This window comes from Manduca sexta, chromosome 19, assembly GCF_014839805.1.
Source record: "Manduca sexta isolate Smith_Timp_Sample1 chromosome 19, JHU_Msex_v1.0, whole genome shotgun sequence".
Classification (NCBI taxonomy): domain Eukaryota; kingdom Metazoa; phylum Arthropoda; class Insecta; order Lepidoptera; family Sphingidae; genus Manduca; species Manduca sexta.
This window is the reverse complement of record NC_051133.1, coordinates 11,456,850-11,477,648: the sequence shown is the minus strand read 5'-3', so window position 1 is coordinate 11,477,648 and position 20,799 is coordinate 11,456,850. Positions and strand designations below refer to the sequence as shown.

At 35.8% G+C, this 20,799-nt stretch overlaps 2 protein-coding genes and 1 long non-coding RNA gene across 3 annotated transcripts; 2 read left to right on the top strand and 1 right to left on the bottom strand.

Annotated features, from left to right (window-relative positions):
- Positions 1-219: 219 nt before the first annotated feature.
- On the bottom strand, positions 220-3,626 carry LOC115440353 (MARCKS-related protein 1-B). Its single transcript, XM_030164617.2, is given in 4 exon segments — positions 220-1,341; positions 1,343-1,437; positions 1,659-1,855; positions 3,457-3,626. Coding segments are annotated over 4 exon segments (351 nt in total). The 5' UTR covers positions 3,483-3,626; the 3' UTR covers positions 220-1,308.
- A 6,176-nt stretch (positions 3,627-9,802) lies between these two features.
- LOC115440354 lies at positions 9,803-12,814 on the top strand. The gene is made up of 2 exons (XR_003938347.1): positions 9,803-9,873; positions 11,065-12,814. It is a non-coding gene; the product is annotated as an uncharacterized LOC115440354 (long non-coding RNA).
- A 2,813-nt stretch (positions 12,815-15,627) lies between these two features.
- Positions 15,628-19,956, top strand: LOC115440352 (cAMP-dependent protein kinase catalytic subunit 1). The gene has a single exon (XM_030164616.2). It carries the CDS (start codon positions 15,959-15,961, stop codon positions 17,018-17,020), a length of 1,062 nt encoding a protein of 353 aa, XP_030020476.1. The 5' UTR covers positions 15,628-15,958; the 3' UTR covers positions 17,021-19,956.
- Positions 19,957-20,799: the final 843 nt, after the last annotated feature.

The window sequence follows — 20,799 nt, the reverse complement described above, 5'->3', positions numbered from 1 at the left end:
AAATCTTATTGGTATCAGAAGTCTCATAATCTTACGCAAGGCGTAATATTTACATTACTTGCAAAGCCCGAGAATATTTTTTCTACGAATACCTATGTAATGTGGATAATTTGTCGTATAAATTACCCATATTAGTATAAATTCTAGTTGTTTATTAATTAGACTTGGCAGGATGGTGATAACCTCGCATACTAACCTCATGAGTAACAAAAACAATGCTTTTCATTGGACTATTTTATTGCCAGAAATGTTTACAATCACTAAGTCCACAGTTGTGGGAAGTAAATGTCAAACTGTACACGCCACTATATTCTAATACTAATGTATTCGAAACGAGTTTGAAACATTTTAGTCACAAATTTGAAAAAATTAGTCAAAACTTTAGTACAATTTTATAACTTAGTAAGGAACACAGTGTTACGAGTCATTATGACAATAAAAATGAAGATTCATTTCCATAAAGGTTATCTTATATCGAGGTCTGTTAACTATCACATATCATAAAGAAAATAAATTAGAAAAACAGGATATAAGAATATAAAGACGTCCATAGAATTACAAACAAAATAGCACGCGAGTTAGTATATCAATATGAAAACTATCACCTTGTCAACTTTGAACTTTAATTAAATTTCAATCTTAAAATTAGTTTTACATCATGAACACTATCGCAGGTCTCCCGGCGCGTCCACATTGCAATCCGTTACCGAAATGTCAAAGGAATGTTTGAATGGTTAAGTAATAATGCCTATGAAATATATAAATGTGCGACATTTAACTGCTAACTTAAATTTACAACTGAATTAATTATCTAAACGCTTTAATTAATCTTAGTTTATCTAAATCCTTGTTTTTCGGAAGCTGTTTTACAAAACGCGTCGTTCACAGAACGGATTGTGAATTGAGTTCACTCACGGTGAATTACTTTGGCAGTACGTTACTGGCGACAGTGGTGACCCGTGACACGTCCATCAATTCAGTAACCGTAGTCTGATGAGACACATCGCAAACAGCGTGATGCGACACGCAGACCGACTCGTGCGATCAGTTCACTGCTATGCACTCGGTCACTGCAGTAACATTACATTTACAATTTACAGGTACTTCACAGGTAAGGTAATACACAATGTATTATAAAACCTAAACTTAAAGTGCGGTCGCAAAAGAGCTCAACTCTTCACAATGTACAAAATGTATAAAAACTATGGTTTTGGCATGTCGTGTGGGGTTGGGAAATATATCGGGGAGTTGAGCCCTAATGTACGTCGATGCATTGCAGTAAACCAAGCGTGGTGGTGTGCGTGTGGCTTAGGCGGCCGCCTCCTCCGCCTCTGCCGGGGGCTTCCTCCGCTACTTTCGCCTTCTTCTCAGGTGTGGTCTTCTCGACGACCTCATCGGCTGCCGCAGATTTCCTTTTCACACCAGCCTCTTTCTTCTCTGTAAAACAGCATAAGTCGATTATTTTCACGCACTTATTTACCTATATGCTATAATATACGCAAAATTAGAAATTATCGCATTCGTACTTAGCGAAAATATTTTTAACTTTGTTATCAAGTTTGATGATCCATGATAAATCATACCTTATGTCACATATAAAAGAATTGTTTTTTTGATAACAGTACATATATTGATGAAAAGTAGTTCATTCCATTTACCTGTCGCGTCGCCGTTTTCGGTGGCGTCGTTGCTTTCTTCCGCGTCTCCGTTCTCTGCCGGCGCCTCTTCTGCCGCCTCCTCAGTTCCGTTTTCCTTTCCATTGCTCTCTGGTACTTCGGCTTTCTTGGTGGGAGATTTTTTGACTGGAGATTCCTTGGATTCGGTGGAGGTGACCTCCTCAGGCGCGGCGGCGTCTCTGGAAAACATGAACGTATCTTTTAAAACAATGTTTAATAATTAACAATGTTTTAAGCTTATTAATGAAAATAAGTGATGCATTCATACATTCGTACATTAACAAAACCTAATTAAGAATGACATCTAATTAAGATTCATGACGCAGACGTTAAATTATTTTTAATATGTAATTATAAGAAATAGGTACTTAATTACACAATTACGATACAGTCAGTACTCAATAATTTAAAAATGGCGTATTATAATAATATTCCCAAATATTTTTAGTTGCAAAGTTGATGCGCCAAAGTATCCAGATGTTTTAATATAAACAATTGTAAATTTATTTGCACCATTGAAGGCCTACATTCGTGCTTTGTTTAAGTTACGCTCGTCTCAGTTTGAAAGCGCAATTTTTACGTAATATATTTTATTATTTAGCAAATATATACTTATAATTTCACTGCCTATATATATTTATATATTACTCATGAATATACATTATTTTCTAATACCTAATTCTACGTAAGTGGCAAGTCCGTAGTTTAATGTATTCACTATATTCCCGCCAGTATTGAGTTCAGCATTTATTTGCAAACGCGCGATAACAGACAGTCGGCGAGTTCTAATCATGATAAGTTAAACCTACAATTTAGTTGTACGCCACGAAAGCGGTCGACCGAACTCGAAACAAATGCAAATGTAAGCAATACCGTTATAAACAAAATATAATATTATTATTATATCTTACCTATCTAATGGCCTAGAAGTCTGTTAGTAACAAATAGTGCATTTCACGCTACAAATTCTCAAGTACAGAGTGAGGCGACGTAAAGGAAAAGTCTGCCGGAACAAAACAAGTGGCTGTTGCGCAAGGCTGCATGTGGGAAAGTTGCAACATAGGAAACTGAACGTGAGCTGCGCTTAGCCGCTCAATGAATGCGTTACTCGCTCCGCTGGACACCACCGTGGCTCGCCAGTGGCCGCTGGCGACTCGTGAAGCGTTAAAAATAACTAATGACAACATGCGTCCGAAGTCGATAACGTAACCCGACTTGCCGCCACAGTTGCAAAACTCGAGGTCTCGGTGAATTCAAACGGGCGCGCGCGGGGACGCCACCGCCGCGCCGCGCGCCGGCACGCCGCGCAGGTGGCGCCATCTTGGACGAACTAGCGACCCCGCGCCCGCCACCCGGCGTGCTTTCAACTCGATCATTTATTTTAATACGGCGTTCCGAAAAAAATCATTAAATCCAAACGACGCCTCGCAATCCACCCAATTTTTTTTGACTCATGAAATACGTGTGGCAGCCAAATACTCATTGTAGTTCTGTTATCAATACGAAACAATATTTTCCCGCGTCTTATCTCATGTCAACGTTTACAAAATAAGCATCTACAAACTATCGATAGTTATGAAAACAATATTCTAGAAAGTTGTATATTATCGCATGGTTATATTAAAAACGAATATTTATGGCAAAAACTTTGCAAACTAACACGGGATACTTATTTTCACAAATAAAAAGGAAGCCATTTTGATCACGTTTTACGAAGCCGCCAAAAATTAATATTCACTAAACTTAGAAATAATGAATGAATAATTCAAAAACTACTTACTTCTTTTCAACGGCTGCGTCTGCCATAATTATAAGCAAGTTTTAAATGAAAATTGGAAAAAGAATTTAAAATTATAGCACGTGTTACGCACAACGCAAAACAATGTTCACTGCACAAACACCGACGACCAAATGAAGGAAGAAGAAGGAAAAAATATCATGCGCGGGGACGCACACCTGCCTTGAAGTTGGCGCGTTTACGTCAGCATGCTGAAACAACACCATAGGCAATTGCTATTATCGGAATAAGATAGATATAGGATTAACGTTCATCTACTAACAACCTTGAATTCTACTTGGAAAGAGGAGGGCACCTATCAATCTACTTAGCTCTTTCTGTTCTGTTTGAAAATACAATCGTTAAAATGTTCCATTCGTATAAAGGAAATAATAACCACGCTTTTAAATACTTAATTAATATTTTTGTTAAATTGGTGACATTAGAAGTTGAGCCATACAATTAAAACACAATAATTAATAACATGTATACACGCCAAGTTTTCCGCGGCCGACTTCTCTTGTGCTAGGTACCTATCTACGTACTATAAACGTGGCAAGAAAAATTATTTTCTTTTATGCACCTACTTACTGACATGTTGATATGGATATTTGAATTTTAAACATGTTCAATGGATTCTAATTTAAATATACGAAGAAATTAAAACAATAAAAATGTGTTTAGTAGATGCAAATGAAAATGTCCATAAATTAAAATTATCAACTTATGAGGTTTTTTTCTAAGTTCGTTGACCGATTGTCACAAGGAACACGGTGATTTACCTGTGTGCCTAACTCATCAACGTCTGGTTGATACATCTTCTGTTAACTATTAAACACATTATATAAATACATTTTATTATATTAAAGTAACCTCATATGAACACGAGGTTAATTTCCACCTATCTGAGTAGTTCACATTGAGCCAAAATGTAAGAATCGGAGCTACGTGTGAAACAATTTTTATGTTTGCCGAAATCCAATTTTGATCTTTAACTGGTTGAGATAAAAGCTACATGAGATGATAATAGAATGTTGTATCTTTGGTAGGTCGATGGCTTTTATAAGAAATCTTGGCAGTAGTTTGTGATTTCGTCAGAGTGTGAATTCGTCAACCATCATGATCCGATGTGGCCACGTGGCTGTGTTGAATGAATATCGATATTGCTCTGTCATTGCGATGAGAAAATTATTTATTTTGATCACTGTGTACCCTCTACCTAATTCCCCAACGTAGGTACTAGGTACCAATATCCGACTCGAATTGGTAAGAGCGCTATACCGATTGTTAGAGTTGTGTATTGGTATAATCTTATGGACTTTATACCAACGAACACCGAGTTTGTTATTTAGGACGTAACTACGTTGGACAGAGGTGGGTAGGTACCCTAATTGTGGATTTAAGAACTTACTTAATTTTTTGAAAACCATACGAACGCCCGTTACATTTCGTTATTCAATGACATAAAATAAATATTAAGCAAAAACATAAGTATATTGCTTTATATTTTTTATTTATAAGTACATATGTACTTATAAATAAAAAAATTATGTTCAACAATTATTTTTTTTATTTTATAAGAAATTCATTATTCGACGTATTTCCGACCACTGAAATTTTAATATAGCAGTTATGCGCGACATCGATATTTCAACCTCGATATTTAGGCATTAAGGTGTCTTTTGCAATAGTCGATTAAAATTGTGGTATCTGCTTAGAATGATTTTGCTAACAAATACCTAGACAAACTATAATAAAATTGCTAAGTAAATAATATTTTTCTCGCGGGTCCACTGGTATTATAATATTTTCATTGATTAGTAAGTACTTAATTAGGATAATTCTTCCACATAGTAAATACATATTTCAAGAACAGAGATAAAATAAAATAATGAAGTAAGTACTTACTACACAATTCTAAATATGTAAAAAGTTATGTAAAGATTAATCGCCTAAACTAAGTAAATGATGGATACTTCTTGGCACGCAATACTTGTCTACAGCAACCGCGCGCCGCTCAACCCCCGCGGCCCCCTATCTACCCCGCTAATAGAGTGCCTACAATTTGTGCATCGGATTTTATATTATTTTTTCGAATTTTCATTATCCAATTACTGGTCTTTACATATATTATGTGTTAAAAACGTATTATAAAGTTACAGTCATTTCATTAACTTCTGTGATTCGTCTAGCGAATGGTTCTTCCTGTTATTACGAACTCCTTGTTGGACAAAATACTTGTGTTATACACAGAGAAGGACATGGAGAAGTTATGGAGGTTTCTTATTTACCATGAAAACACGAAGTAGCAAAACATATTATTACGTTATAGATATAATTAAATAACCTTTCATTGTAATCTCATGTCACAAAAATATATACAGAAGCCCAGACTAGACTACCCGCGCTTAATTCGAACTGTGCAAACTTTTGTTTCGCACAAATTATCTGTACGTACTTGTACGTGTATAATATTGGCAAACACCCTTCGTATTTGCGAGGGTTCGCCCTTCAGCCAGCCCAAAAGCATGTATATACTTGTATAGGTATGTAGACGGCCTTGGAAACAGGGAGCTGTATTTTTAATAGGGAATATCATCGCAGAATGTTTCATTATTGAAATTGTAATTCAAAAGTGTTTTTATGGTAAAAAAATGTGTAATGGTCCCTGGTATATTAGTAATTCGACCATATTTATGGTTCGTTTGAATTAAAAATAATATTTGACATCAGCATTTACAACATATTATAATTACTTCTGGTTTAAAACAATAGCTATGAATTGTGAGACCTTTACAACTTCAGCTATAAAGTTTGTTCACAGTTGTAGGTACCTCGCTCAAAAATCAATATTGTGGTAAAATATCTATGACTTGCGAAAATAATTCTAAACACTTTGTAGTAAGGCAATATACACGTAAATTGAAGCAATTTGTTGTTCTAAAGGTAATTCGTCAATCCGCGCCGGATTTAAATGTTTTGATGTTCAACGCTTTTATGGTTATTTATGTACCGCGTAGTATCATACTTAAAAATATAGCTATTGTCGGTAAAATGTAAGAAAATACAGAGAAATATAGAATCATGCTTTATTCCATATTCAAGAGTAGGCAGAGGAGTAACACGCGAACATTTCGCCAGCTATGCTAAATTTCGGGCAATAAGAAGCGAGCCTATTGGCATTTACCGAATATGATTCCATACTCTGGCCTGATATGAAGTAGCAAAATGTAATATTTACTTGAACCAAGGTTTGTATCCGAGACTACAGTGCGGCATTCATAAAGCTCCGCAAAAATATAATGAAGGTATTTTTAAAATTCATTTTAAGTATTGCCCATTGCTAAGCGAGATTGCCTTTCCATTATGTAAACTTAATTAGCATATTGTGATCATTGCGAGTTCATAAATTATTAATTGCGATTATGATTTATCATTCTATGGTACGTCTATCGTCATTATATAGAAATGACATGACTTGACATACACATTCAGAATATCAAGTGTCTAGGAGTTAATATCACCATACTATATAAACAAACACGTAATACGTGCGCAATATTATATGTATTATATCAGCAAACAACAATACAATTATTTTATTACATCGTGTTTTGATTTGTGCTGTTATCTTTTTCTATCTGGCCAGGTACAATATTATGTTCTCCACGTCCATAGACAGTAGATACGATAAGCAACTTTATCTTTTTTAAGTTTGTCTACGTGGCCTATTATAAAAACTGTCAAAATCGATGAGACCGTTCCTTTATTTAGGTTATGTTCTGTGTTTAAATTTAATTACAGAATGGAATTTGGGAAAGTAATATGTACTTAAGGCGATACCTCAAGGTCCATTTTCATACATTTTGTTTAGTATGACGAAATTTTAAAGGCAGAAATATCCATGATTATTAATTATTTTTACGTTTTTCTTTCAACTGCGAGAACTAATCACTAACTAGACGTGAATTTAAATTCTTTACTTGCCAATACTTGTTTAGTTACCCAGATTAAAGGTGAAACAAAATGTATGAAAATGGACCTTGAGGTATCGCCTTAAGTCTCCTTGGTTTACAATTTTTTGAATATGTATTGAGATACTGTATTCAAATCCCATGGTGTAACACAGTTTCAAATAAACTGTTATTTATTGAAAAAATGTGGCTATAAAAGGAGCTTTGAAACTATGCCATGTCGGACTTTTTTGGAACAAATACAATATATTTAAACATTAACTTCGCAAAAATCGTATTTGGGACGTTTCGTTGCCAATTGATCACTTCGCGCCGCGCCGCGCTGCAGCGACTGGCGGAGAAATCCTTATGCTTGTATTACTCAATTAACTCTAAGTACTCCGTGGCATAACAATCTTAATGTTCTTGTCAATTGAAGTCCTTGTTACGAAACAAGGGTGCTGTTAAGTTTGGTGTTAATTGTATTAAACTGTGTTTAATCAAGCAAATCTTTTTTTTAAATTGATCTGTGGTAAATTGATAATTAAATTTAATGGAGGTATTACTAAATAAGCTAAAGCTCAAGAACGTTGGTAACAGAAGAATGATCTTTTGTTACTGACACTTCTTATCGCTTATTCGACGATTCAACTTCTCATGATTGGATATAATCACGTTGAAAATTTAACTATATCTCGCTTACTTTAGAGTTCATTGTGGAATTTCATAACATTAGTTACGTGTTGAGGGTTACCTTGTCCTTGTTTATATATTCCTAGTAATAATATGTAGTTTATTCTCCTATATATTTACATACTAGCGACCCGCCCCGGCTTCGCACGGGTGGAATGTTGATACTAAATACACTACAGAAAAATTGTGAACGTTGTATATAAAAACATAGCGGCCCGCTCTGGCTTCGCACGGGTATAACATAACAAAATAACAGTATTTCTCCACTATTTATTGGATGTTATTATACATATAAACCTTCCTCTTGAATCACTCTATCTATTAAAAAAAACCGCATCAAAATCCGTTGCGTAGTTTTAAAGATTTAAGCATACAAATGAACATAGGGACAGAGAAAGCAACTTTGTTTTATACTATGTAGTGATGATTGTCTCATTAAAGTCAGCTGTATCAACAAAGTCGTCTCTAAAAGGAGGTTAAGCGATGACACCCCACTTAAGAACCTAAATCCGCAAAAACACATCTTTTAATAACCAAAAACGCATAAATGTACTGTTCTACCGTAAGTCTGAAGAAATAAGGAAATTAAAAAAAAATATTTTTAATTAAAGAAATAGGTGCCTACGGATTTAAAAAATAAATTCTCTCATTTATCCGTAAACATTATTTATGATTACTAAGAAATCAAAATAAATAGTTACGAGAAAGAGATATTTTTTCGATGCTCAATACTACCTATACTTATTTACTTAATACTCCCCGTACTACTTATAAGTGAGTTATAGTTACGTATCTACATTAATTCTATTGGTCAAGAAATTGCAAGTTTTAAGATAAGTATTCATTTAAATTGCGTAGAAGTCCAACTAGAGCATTATGATCCATTACTCTCCCTACCTAGGTATCTATCTACTATATAGATATATCCGTAAGTATAATATTTTGTTATTTGTATAAATTTTAAAGTAAATGGCAAGCAAGATTAACATATTTTGTAAATGGAATTGATATTATGATGATATTAAACACATAGAAACCGATTTAACCACCTGTATATATTATGTACTTATATACTTATCTATTATGATTTACAAACAAAAATTTTGGTACACAACAGAAACCAGAATGTTAGTATCAGTAGCGCCATCTAGTTCATTAGTAGGTAAAGCTATTCTACGCGACTAGCCCGGGCCGCGAAGTATCGTTTACTGATGGAATTGTAATAATAATACCTAATGATTTTGCATGTTTCACCCTCGTTTAAAATGTATCGCCTAGTCAATTAACTGTTTATAATTACTAAGTACTATACAATAAACTTTGAAGTAGGAAGTAGGTTTTTAACTAGATTGTGAGTTCGTTTTGAAATCGTTAGGCATACTTAACCTAAGATGTTGAATAATCTATTGAAAATACGATAAAACGTCTTCAGAATCATTTAAATTTATTTCTTACGTCAGAAGTTTGATTCGTTCTGCTGAATTGAAACATTTTATGCGTAAACATAAACGTATTTATATTTTATACTTAGTCAATTTTTTTACCCAGTGCTTTTTATTCTTTCTTATAAAGCGTTAACAAAAGAGACGCAAGATGAATCGCGCCAATATTAGGAACTTTGTAAATAGGTAATATCGTTTGTTATGAGTCTAGTACACACGAATGATGACGCGCCCTGCCGAAGTACCAACATCAAGGTTGATTTGCTTTTCAAACTGGATATAAGCGGCTATGCGACCTATTTTCGTGTATTCAGACTTGCGTGAAACAACAGGTACGCGGTCGTATTCTCAAAAATTACATTGTTCAAAGTCTGGGCGTGCCATAGACACAGCAAAATATATTAATGATAAAGAGGTTTAAATGTAAATAAGCAACAAAAATAATGACATGCTGCTAGGCCCATTTTGCATTGTTATAAAAGTGGGATATTATTTAGGAGCTCATAGCTCAGTTAGAAACACGTAGGATGCATAATTGCGCCGAGCTGCGTTTTTGGAGTGGGTGGAAATCGCCGGGAAACAATGTTTGTTGCCTAAATGTAAGATTTTCCGCGATCAATTGACATCATAATTTACTTATCATAGTCGATTTTGGCGTTTCGAACTCACTCCTGTGCAGCTTTCCGCGCCATTATATCTAATAAATTCTTAATTACTTACTGTTCTGTGACTATAACCTATCCCAAAACCTTCTTTACAAATTTCTTGTAGGTTTGTGGATTCGAAAAAAAAAATACACTATGTTTATGCGGCTTGATAATCAAAATAAAAACGCTAGTTCATATTCTTGGAGCGCTTGCACTGTGGCACTAAAGCATTGAGGCTATACTTATAAAATATAGGCTAGTATTATTGCTTATAATATTTAAGCAATAATATGAGAATAATAATTCCTTAACTAATATGACAATAAACGTGCTATTTTTACCTACCTACAATGACGTAATGGGACTCAATACCCGAGGCACATTTATTTTCCTTTTATGGCATGTAAATGGATAAATTTGTTTCACCTTACTGCTATTATTTTTAATTAATTGTGTTTTTATGTGGTGGTGGCTATTCATATTCTTAAAAAAAATAAACTGATCTAGGGAGATGTAAGTACCTATTTATTACCAGTATTTACCAGTTCACAACGACTACCTGTACAATCGTCATAATTAGTGAGTAATTATGATTAATATGTATAATTAAGGATATATACGTAATATAAAATACATTGTCTATAAAATTTTATTAATTATTGTTAATTAAGTACCTATTTTATTTGTCGCAGAGTGTAAATTAAAAAAACAATGACGAATGCGCTCGTTTTCAGACGTAACTTTTTATAGCGTTATTATTGTGGTTATTTTTTAAACAAACATATAGGTAAAAATTGTATTTTAAATGCTCACAGTATAACTTTTTATTTCTTAACACTTATAGGTATTTATAACGCATCAAATAAACCGTTTCAGACTTATTTTTTTGGAGTGTTGCCGTGGTTATCACCGGGGATACCCTGTTAACGGTGTACAGGCGATCCTCCGGCTTATCAACCACTGCAGTCCCTATGAAGAGTTGGTAGGCCCTACCGTTATCATCGAGGGTGCCAGCGGGCGGTACGCTGGCGACCCACGGCTATCCGGTCTCCGGGCCTGGGAGGAAGAAAGGATGGGATAGAGTGAAGGAAGAGAAGAGGAAGGAGAAGAAACCCTCTAGGATAGACGGAGAGGAAATGTTCGCGAACCCTTATAGGCCTCGATGTGTATTAGAATATAATAGTAGATAGTACATCAGCATACAAACTGGAACCTGGTGGTAGGAAATGTATTCGCCCAGATACCGACCACCTGACCGTACACAAGGTGTAGAGCCCTCCATAATAGCCCAGGTAAGTGCATCGCGTTTCGGTATCAGCCTGTTATTGATTTGGCTCTCTGTCTCACAGGCCGGCATAATTGTGTCGACTGGCGAGGGATTATCTCTTGTTAATCGACTCTATCTGATCACACCTACGCTTACCATCAGGTGCAGTAACTATATCTACTATATAGGTAACCGTATAGGTATACACACTGAACTGTGTGCCTAGGGTCGCGGCAACTATGCCCCCATACATGGGCGTACATTTGGTGTGAAGATAAGCGCATAAGAAAAATCGTGTTTCAGACATTGGTGCAGCCTTTATCTCATTAACTGAACTTGAAATACTTAATATCAAGTATGTTGTACAGTAGTATGTTGTACGATGATGCCCAGGCCTAGCACAGCATGTACAATACAGGGCTGATATTACCACTTTACAAAAAGATATTTGAAACTTGCATCTGAACTGGGAAGTTTAATATAGATCTGGGATGTTATGTTAAAATTTGTAATACGTAGTCTATCTACCTTATTATAATTAAACGCATATTCTCAAGTTTACAAACACGAGAGTCCGACATTGAACTAAGTTCCTTATGTACATAAATGGCAAAAGAAATACATAGATCTGAATCATTTTAATGTCTATGTACTTGTAGAGTGTTGCTACGCGGCGAACGTCAAGGCTATTTGCTCTCGGAGCTCCGCGACTATTAAAATAATAATTAAGCGTTTACATACAAAACCCTCATCATTGTTATTAGGCATTTTTAGCTTAGGCTTATATTAATAGAGATACTTTTTTTTACTCATGCAGGAGAAAAGTGTAAATAAATGTTACAATGCTTCAGTCATAAGATCGAAGTATTTCTTTAGGATTTTTTAAAAACGTGTGGACTGTTTTTGAATAAAATTTATTGAGATAATTGTCTTGTACAATAACAGGATTAACCTCCATAAAGTAAGTAATAATATGTATTATAATAAACCTTGTCATTTTTATAGTTCCAACAAATTCCGTGTTTGTATTAGGTAAGTAGTATGTTCCCATTGTAAACCATACCTACTACGAACGATATAAGAATTGACTATTGGAACTGGTAAATAACATTACATTAAAACATACTAATTATTATTATGTGAATACCTATCTCTAACGACTTAACATTATCGTGATTGGCAAACATTCATGACCTAAGTCTCAACGCAATCTTGTCGCTTGCGTGGACGGTAGTGACATCTAGCAGCAATCAACGAAAGCTACTTTATCTATGTTGCTAGACGTGAAAAAAGTGTTAGCATGGTAACTTTTTAGATTGTATGACAATATTCATGTAATAAAACTTGATATTTTTTGTATTTATTTCTTCAGTTATTGAATTTCCATGCAATATTCATACACATCGGCACAGAAATATCATATTTTTACTATTACGTAGCGTTTACATCACCTTACTGTTGTTTTTATGTGTATTGATTATCGCCGTCTCGCCGCCACTTAGGCAAGTATTTATTTATTTATATGGATGTAAGGTCAGGTGGGGCAAGTGCGCCGACGGGGTAAGTGCACCTACCCTAAAAAAATCGAGAACTATTGATGTTATACAATTACCGCAATCTTACTATCTATGCCACTAACTGAAATACAGTTCCACTAAAAAACATAAATGGCTATGTTCATTTTAATACGATTTATTGGCCATTTTATTTTTAAGTGTCATTTAGACCTGTAAACCGAGATGACCCCGCGAAAGATAACATCAAATATTTCAAGATATTTAACATATTTCTGTAAACCAGTAAGGTGAATACATAGTTTAAACCTTTTATTTTAACTTCCTGCCTGAATTTTATTTATATATACTAAAATAAAGGATTTTTTAGCAATGCGAAAAAATGTACCTATAAATTGTCGAGTAGGGCAAGTGCGCCATAGTTAGTAGTCGTATGGCGCACTTGCCCCTGATCCATATATAACCAACCTTTTTTGAGAATAAGTTTTACTAATATGAATTATTATTATTAAAATGTTGTAGTTAACAGCAGAATTTTTTGTACTCAAGGTATTTTGTTTTGAGCCGACTTAAATAAAAGGACGTATTAGTTAATTCGTTTTTACAAAAGAATAACTGAAATACCTTGGTCTAGAGCAACTTTATGTGAATAGGTTGCAACTGTTCGATCAGGCACGTTATCTGGATATATTGCAGCTAAAACATATCAAATGTCATAAGGCCAAATTCTAAATAATTGAGATATAACGCATTTAAAATTGTTAATTCCTACATTTTGTATGTTTTTTTTTACTTTTTAGAAATAAAATAGATTTTATATTAGGGCTACCATTTTTTATTCCAACATATCCGCACACAAAACTCTAACCTAACAAAAAATTATATATCAAAAAAAAAATCTAAAAATGTTTTCAAGCCCTGATTTACATATATATGGCGCACTTACCCCGAATTTGATTTGACAGCCATAGTTTGTTATAATATTGAGTGATTAAAAATTATCCAAGAGCAATGCGAGTAAAACTTATTTCTCTATGGACTAAAGTGAGTGTTTTCTTTATATTGTTTCTTATTGGCGTTTTTCACACAGGCGCACTTACCCCATTTCCAGAGGCAAGTGCGCCTACTACCATTTTTTTTACTTTGAGCAAAATATTATTAATTTATGGTCCGATTTCCTTGAATGGCTATAGGTTGTTATCACAAAATACCAAATATTCTTAAATTAATAAAATTACATTCTTAAGTCAGCACAAAAAGAAATTATTTTGCATTGAATCCAGCTATGAAAATTTTATGGCGCACTTCCCCCGACTGACCTTATTTCTTTTTGATTCACATAATTTTCAATATATTTTTTTACTTTATCAATAATAATAATTATATTATATACTATATATATGATATTTGGATAAAAGATTTATTTTTAAAGAAGAAAGATATGAATACCGGGACATTGATTTCAGGAAATGACTTTCTGGCATAATCTGGTTAAATGTATGATAAACCTTGTAATCACCAGACTAAATTAAATTAAAAAGATTCAGATATAGGACAAAGAAGTGGGTTCTTGTTACATAAGTATGAGAGATTGCCAAGACGCAGAAATGAACGAAAAATGATAAATAAAAGATCGCGCTTAGCCCACGTGACAAAGTTTTCCTCCTACATAAGTCGCTAAAACACTGTATTCGGTCAGCGTCATTGATTAAAAAAAAACATAATTTCCCATTGAAGCAAATTACCTGGAATAAGCTTATGAGTTAACCTAGGATATGATCTACCTGTGTATCAAATTTTATTAAAATCCGTTCAGCTGTTTCTATGTTTCCTTATAACAAACATTCACACAAATTTTCGAATTTATTCCAGGAATTTTCTTCTATTTAATAAAAGATTTTTTAAATAGATGGCATTGGCGTCGTAGTTGAGGTCGTCGGCAGGCGATGCTATAAATCTCTATAGTGTTTTAAAAACTTTTGTATAGGGAAAGGGTATTCACGCGGGCGAAGCCGCAAGCAAGAGCAACACCTCGTAAACAATAGATCGTGGTATCCTAAAGATCTACGGCACTCATTTGATAATTAATATTATATCAATAAAAGCCTCACAAATGTTAGTCTTGGTCCGTTTATGATTGTAGATAAAATTCATACTATCGGAATAGGTAACCGAAGCTAGATTAAATAGCTTTTAATATTATACTGCTCAAAGGACTCTCGATTAAGAAATTACGCTAGGTAGTATTAAAAGTACACAAATAAAAACTGAGTGAGTTCCGCCTACAAATCTTGTAAAAAATTAGGAGTAGAATAAATAAACAAAAATTATAAATTGAAATAGCCATATTCTTTTAAATGAAAACCATATTAATAGTAATATTATTCTTAACTTTAATAAGCGTATTGGGTAGTGAAAGAAATTGCAAAGTTATATAACCACTGAAAATGACAATCTCAAATAGTGTAAAAATTAGCGATATATCTCGTTGATGTAAATGTGTTTAAAATAGTTACATATTATTTTTCATTATTTTGCTTTCTATTGTTGTAACCTATAAAAGGCGATGACTTGATCCAATGGAAGCTGGTATATGGTACCTTTGGTAGGAATTGACGGTTTTTAGTAGGAATATAATATTAATGTTGGCAACATTTATTAATTGACCGCCACCCGTGAGCGAATAGTTCGCTCGATCTCGCTCTGTCGATCGAGTCCGGCTGTGGAAGCCATTTTATTCTTGTGAATGTGCTAAAGTATTTTTTGTGGGATCTCGCACTCAAAATAGTCGTGTCAATGTGTGCCTATATTGATTGTGTTTCGTGACGTGTGATCGTGTTATAGAAATTAAGAATGTACGTGTTCCAAATCGGTCTGTGTTGACCTGCCCCGTTTCTTACGCGGTCGCACAGCAGGCATCGATTAGTGCAGCAAGGCGGCCTCTAATAACGGCGAATCTACGGTATCGGACTGGTTTGTGGTGTGCGCCATGGGCAACAATGCTGCCACCGCCAACAAGAAGGTGGACGCCGCCGAAAGCGTCAAGGAGTTCCTCGATCAAGCCAAAGAGGATTTTGAGGAAAAATGGAAGAAGAATCCTACCAACACCGCCGGACTGAACGACTTCGAGCGAATAAAAACCTTAGGTACGGGCTCGTTCGGGCGAGTCATGATAGTGCAGCATAAACCCACGAAAGAATATTACGCTATGAAAATATTAGACAAACAGAAAGTTGTGAAGCTGAAACAGGTGGAGCACACGCTGAACGAGAAGCGCATCCTGCAGGCGATCAACTTCCCCTTCCTGGTGAGCCTCAAGTTCCACTTCAAGGATAACTCGAACCTGTACATGGTGCTGGAGTATGTGCCTGGCGGCGAGATGTTCTCGCACCTGCGCAAGGTGGGTCGCTTCTCAGAGCCGCACTCGCGTTTCTACGCGGCGCAAATAGTGCTCGCATTCGAGTACCTCCACTATCTTGACCTTATCTATCGCGATCTCAAACCTGAAAACTTGCTGATCGATTCCCAAGGCTACCTCAAAGTGACGGACTTCGGGTTCGCGAAGCGCGTCAAAGGCCGTACGTGGACACTGTGCGGCACGCCCGAATACCTCGCCCCGGAGATCATCCTCTCCAAGGGCTACAACAAGGCGGTGGACTGGTGGGCGCTGGGCGTGTTAGTTTACGAGATGGCAGCCGGATACCCGCCGTTCTTCGCCGACCAGCCCATCCAGATCTATGAGAAGATCGTTTCGGGCAAGGTCCGCTTCCCTTCGCACTTCGGCTCCGACCTAAAAGACCTGCTGCGTAACCTGCTGCAGGTGGACTTAACCAAGCGCTACGGCAACCTGAAGGCCGGCGTCAACGACATCAAAGGTCACAAATGGTTCGCGAGCACCGACTGGATAGCCGTCTTCCAGAAGAAGATCGAGGCGCCGTTCATACCGCGGTGCAAGGGCCCGGGCGACACGAGCAACTTCGACGACTACGAGGAGGAAGCACTACGTATCTCATCGACGGAGAAGTGCGCGAAGGAGTTCGCCGAGTTCTGAGCGCACAGTTGGTGCCTGCGAGCGGACGCGCCCGCGACCGCGACCGGGTGTTTTGTATCAGTGAATCTTCCGTGAGGGTGGCCGCGGAGGCGCCGCGGCCCCGGTGGTGAGGACGCTGCGGCGCAACGGGGCCGGCGCGCTGTGCCACCCGTGTGGAGTGCGCCCGAGGTGGTTGTTGAACTATTTCCGATATTTCGGTGGCGTTCATTTGCTTAGTGCCCTCTGGAGCGGAGCGCGGCGGCGGCCCGGGGCCTGCCTTCGCCCGCCAGCCGCCACGACACACACTGAGCACTCGATGTTCTACCCAATTGTTCATTTCAGTATGTGGTAGTTTGCCATTGACAATAGAATTGGGATGTGGTAAGCTTTATTATATAGTATTTTTTATTGTTTTTACGAAATCAACAATTTTGTAATAATATGTATATCAATCATAATATGGTTGCTTTCTAAGATTTTCTTCACGATCAAATTTCTCAATTAATATTTTTATCTTAATGCTTATCAACATCACGGAACCATGAAATTAGGATCAATTTCTATCACTGGTGCGATATTTTTGAATTACCTTAAAAATGATGTATTTATCTATGGAATGTTGTTTGAACGTAGGTTTTTAATTATGTGACTATTGGTTTTTGTTTATAGTTAACATTGTTGTATCAGTTGATATTTTTTAATATTGTAAGGAACTATAGCTACATCAAATTATATTAAAGAGATTAATTTATTGTATTTGTATACACATAGTTGTGTTCACATGTGCAATCTGACCTATGTGTTTGTGATCTGATGTGAGGATTCATTTGGATTTAAGTGTAAATGTATTAGTTCCTTATTTTGTAGATTAAGTGTAGTTACTTTATTGTGAATCCAAACACTAGTGCAAGAGCGCGTCCGGAGACAACACTGACACTCACCGGGTGCTTATTGTTAGCATCAGTTCCACAAAAGCAATAAATTACAAACGTGTTCATTTTGAACATGTTCCCATTTGCATTGAGAGCAATATTTCAACCATATTTAACATGTAAACTTTTACACATTGCAATCTTTGAATGCAGCACAAAATGTATCAAGAGAGAATTTTTGTATATGAAACATTGTTTTCAATCATAATAGGAATGTGTTTGAAAAATTCCTAGTGGTAAATCATTATTATGCCTCTACGGCTATATCTTGTCATTGAGACTGATGTTATCAATAAGTAATTGTAAAGAGACACATCATCAATTTAAGAGTTCTGTCGTATTGATCCCACCATTCTCTGGAGTGTGTGATGATACACCAATGAAATTAAATTGGCAACATTTATTATAAAGTTTGTTAGCTATTAGATGTAGGACTTTGAATTCAAGCTGTACAAATAAAATATCTAGTAAATTGTAGTGCATTTTACATTGTGGAAATTGTGCGAGTCTGTGGTAATAGTTGTTAGGTTGATATGAAAGGTTACTTAAAGGCTCCGTGCACATATTTAATAACACTAATGTGCAGCTGGAGCGGCATGTAGTATTTCTTTGGAAAATATTGACCCTACTATATAACTTCACATTCAGATCTAACTAAATGAGATATAAGAGTCATATCAAATTGTTTGTACATGAGTCTATGTAATCATCTCACATTATCGTCCGTCATTTCTGATTAGTACTCTAGTGATGTCAACTGACCTATCTTTTTGATGAAAGATTAAAAAGTTACCTATATTACTAATTCTTAATTAAGCACTAAGGATTATTGTTGTTAACAATGTCCTCATTGGTGGAATGTCCTTCTTATTTATAAGTTTTTTTCATTTTAATTGTTTATTTGGTGCCATAATTATCTCCATTTTGGATGTGGGTCTTGTGTGTAAATAATTTCATAGCAGTGTTTTAAGACTTTTCTTAAGATCCGTTTTGATACCTTTGTTATAATTATTGCCTTGTTCTGTATTGTTGCCACACTAATTAATTATTAGTCAGTATTAACATTTGCACCGTTTTTACTAAGTGATACTATAAACTAGGTCTCGAACTGTAAATGAAAATTGTTCAGCCTCTATGAAGTAGCTAGTCACTTCGTCATTATAACTTAAATATGCTTGAAGTTATTGAAGTGGCAATATTAAGGATAGCTTGGTGTCTTAACGCTTTAGAATTAGCTTGTAGTGTAATTAGATAATTGATTAATTTGCGCGTTTCGAAAGAAAGAGTAAGTAATGTTCATGTGGAAGCGTTTTTCTAAACTATAAAATCGAAAGGTAAATTGTATGAAACATTTCTCATGTTACTTTCCAGTCATTGTTATCGGCTGTTTTTCATTGAAACTAGCGTATTACCGCGGCTGTCGTCTGTCAGACGTCGACTAGTTGATTAAGTGAAGGGATATTCGTATCTTGTAAGTAAACGGCATTCACCATTTGGACATTGTTTGACATTTTCGAATAATGTTTGAGCCGCTCGCGATGTGCATAGCTCCAAGCGCAATAGTCAAGTTTGTAGAGTGAGACGCATCATTTCTTTCGAAGATTGTATTTAAATTAAGATTTTCAGATGTGTATTCTACGTTACAGTGATTGTAAATAAATATAGAGTGGTCGTGTTCCCGGTAATTAGGAGATTCATTGTCAGCTTCTATATCCGCGTACTTCATTCCAGTAGCTTCACAAACTTGCTCATCTTCACAACGTGGACGTTCTAATGTGAACATTTTAAAGCCATTTTGGATATTATAAACATTAGTGTTACAGTTATGTGTATTTGCGAACACTCGTCTTTTTATATCTGTACGTATTATAATTAAAATGTTCACGTATAGATCTATTCTATCGAGTGCCTATAGCATTGAAAGTTGAAGTGTAAAAAGTCATTTAATTTCAGTAATTATTTGTCACCATGTATTGATCTTCCATAAAATTACGATGAAATTAAAAATATCGATGTAACAGTAAATGATTTGTTTGATTTGTACGTCACTAGTAATTCATTCCTTTGAAATTGTGTTACGTAACGCGCAAACACCATGTAGTATAAACGTGGCCATTTGGCAACATCTGCTCCGTCGCAGACTAAATCGATAGCGTTTTTAAACTCAGGTATTCAATATACAGTCCTAATATGTTGTATTGTTTGACGTTCGTAGCGCGGCGCAGTCACGTGGGCTCGCCGAGGTGCTTTAATACGTGGCTTCCTAATAAAGCGAAATGTTCCACGAGCTGCTGTCGTCATTGTCAGCTGGCATGTATGAATTGTTTTATATGTTGTATCTCGTTGGCCACAGTAATTACCGAGTTACAACCTGCACTCTCACTCTCTCAATCAACAATTTTATGTAATTAATTTTTCAGCTTGCTTAAGCAATAAGCGGAATAATTATTTGAAACAGACTTACCAACACCTTTATATGTCTTAATGATTGCCTTGGGTTCGGGTTGGGTAAAGTGATATTAGGTTTTTCTACTCAGAGTCGGCCTGGAGTTTGGAATTTGTGCCCGATATGGCGATAGACTTGCTCCTGCCATATTATGGGACGAAATACGCATGGCCGAAAGCGGGTGTACCAGTTGCGCCTCTACCTACCCCTTTGGGGATTTAAGGCGTGTGTATATGAATATTTCTCAATGTACCTGGTTTTGCAATTTAGTTTACAGTAGTTCAGGTGGACCTCATAGTGTTTGGTCGCGGTTAATGTCCCATTACTGCGGAAGGCAAACGGCTACTTCCTGTTTAAATGTTTAACAAGGGATTTAACGGAACTTGGCTAGATTCCAGACAGAAATCTAAAAGAAAATGCTC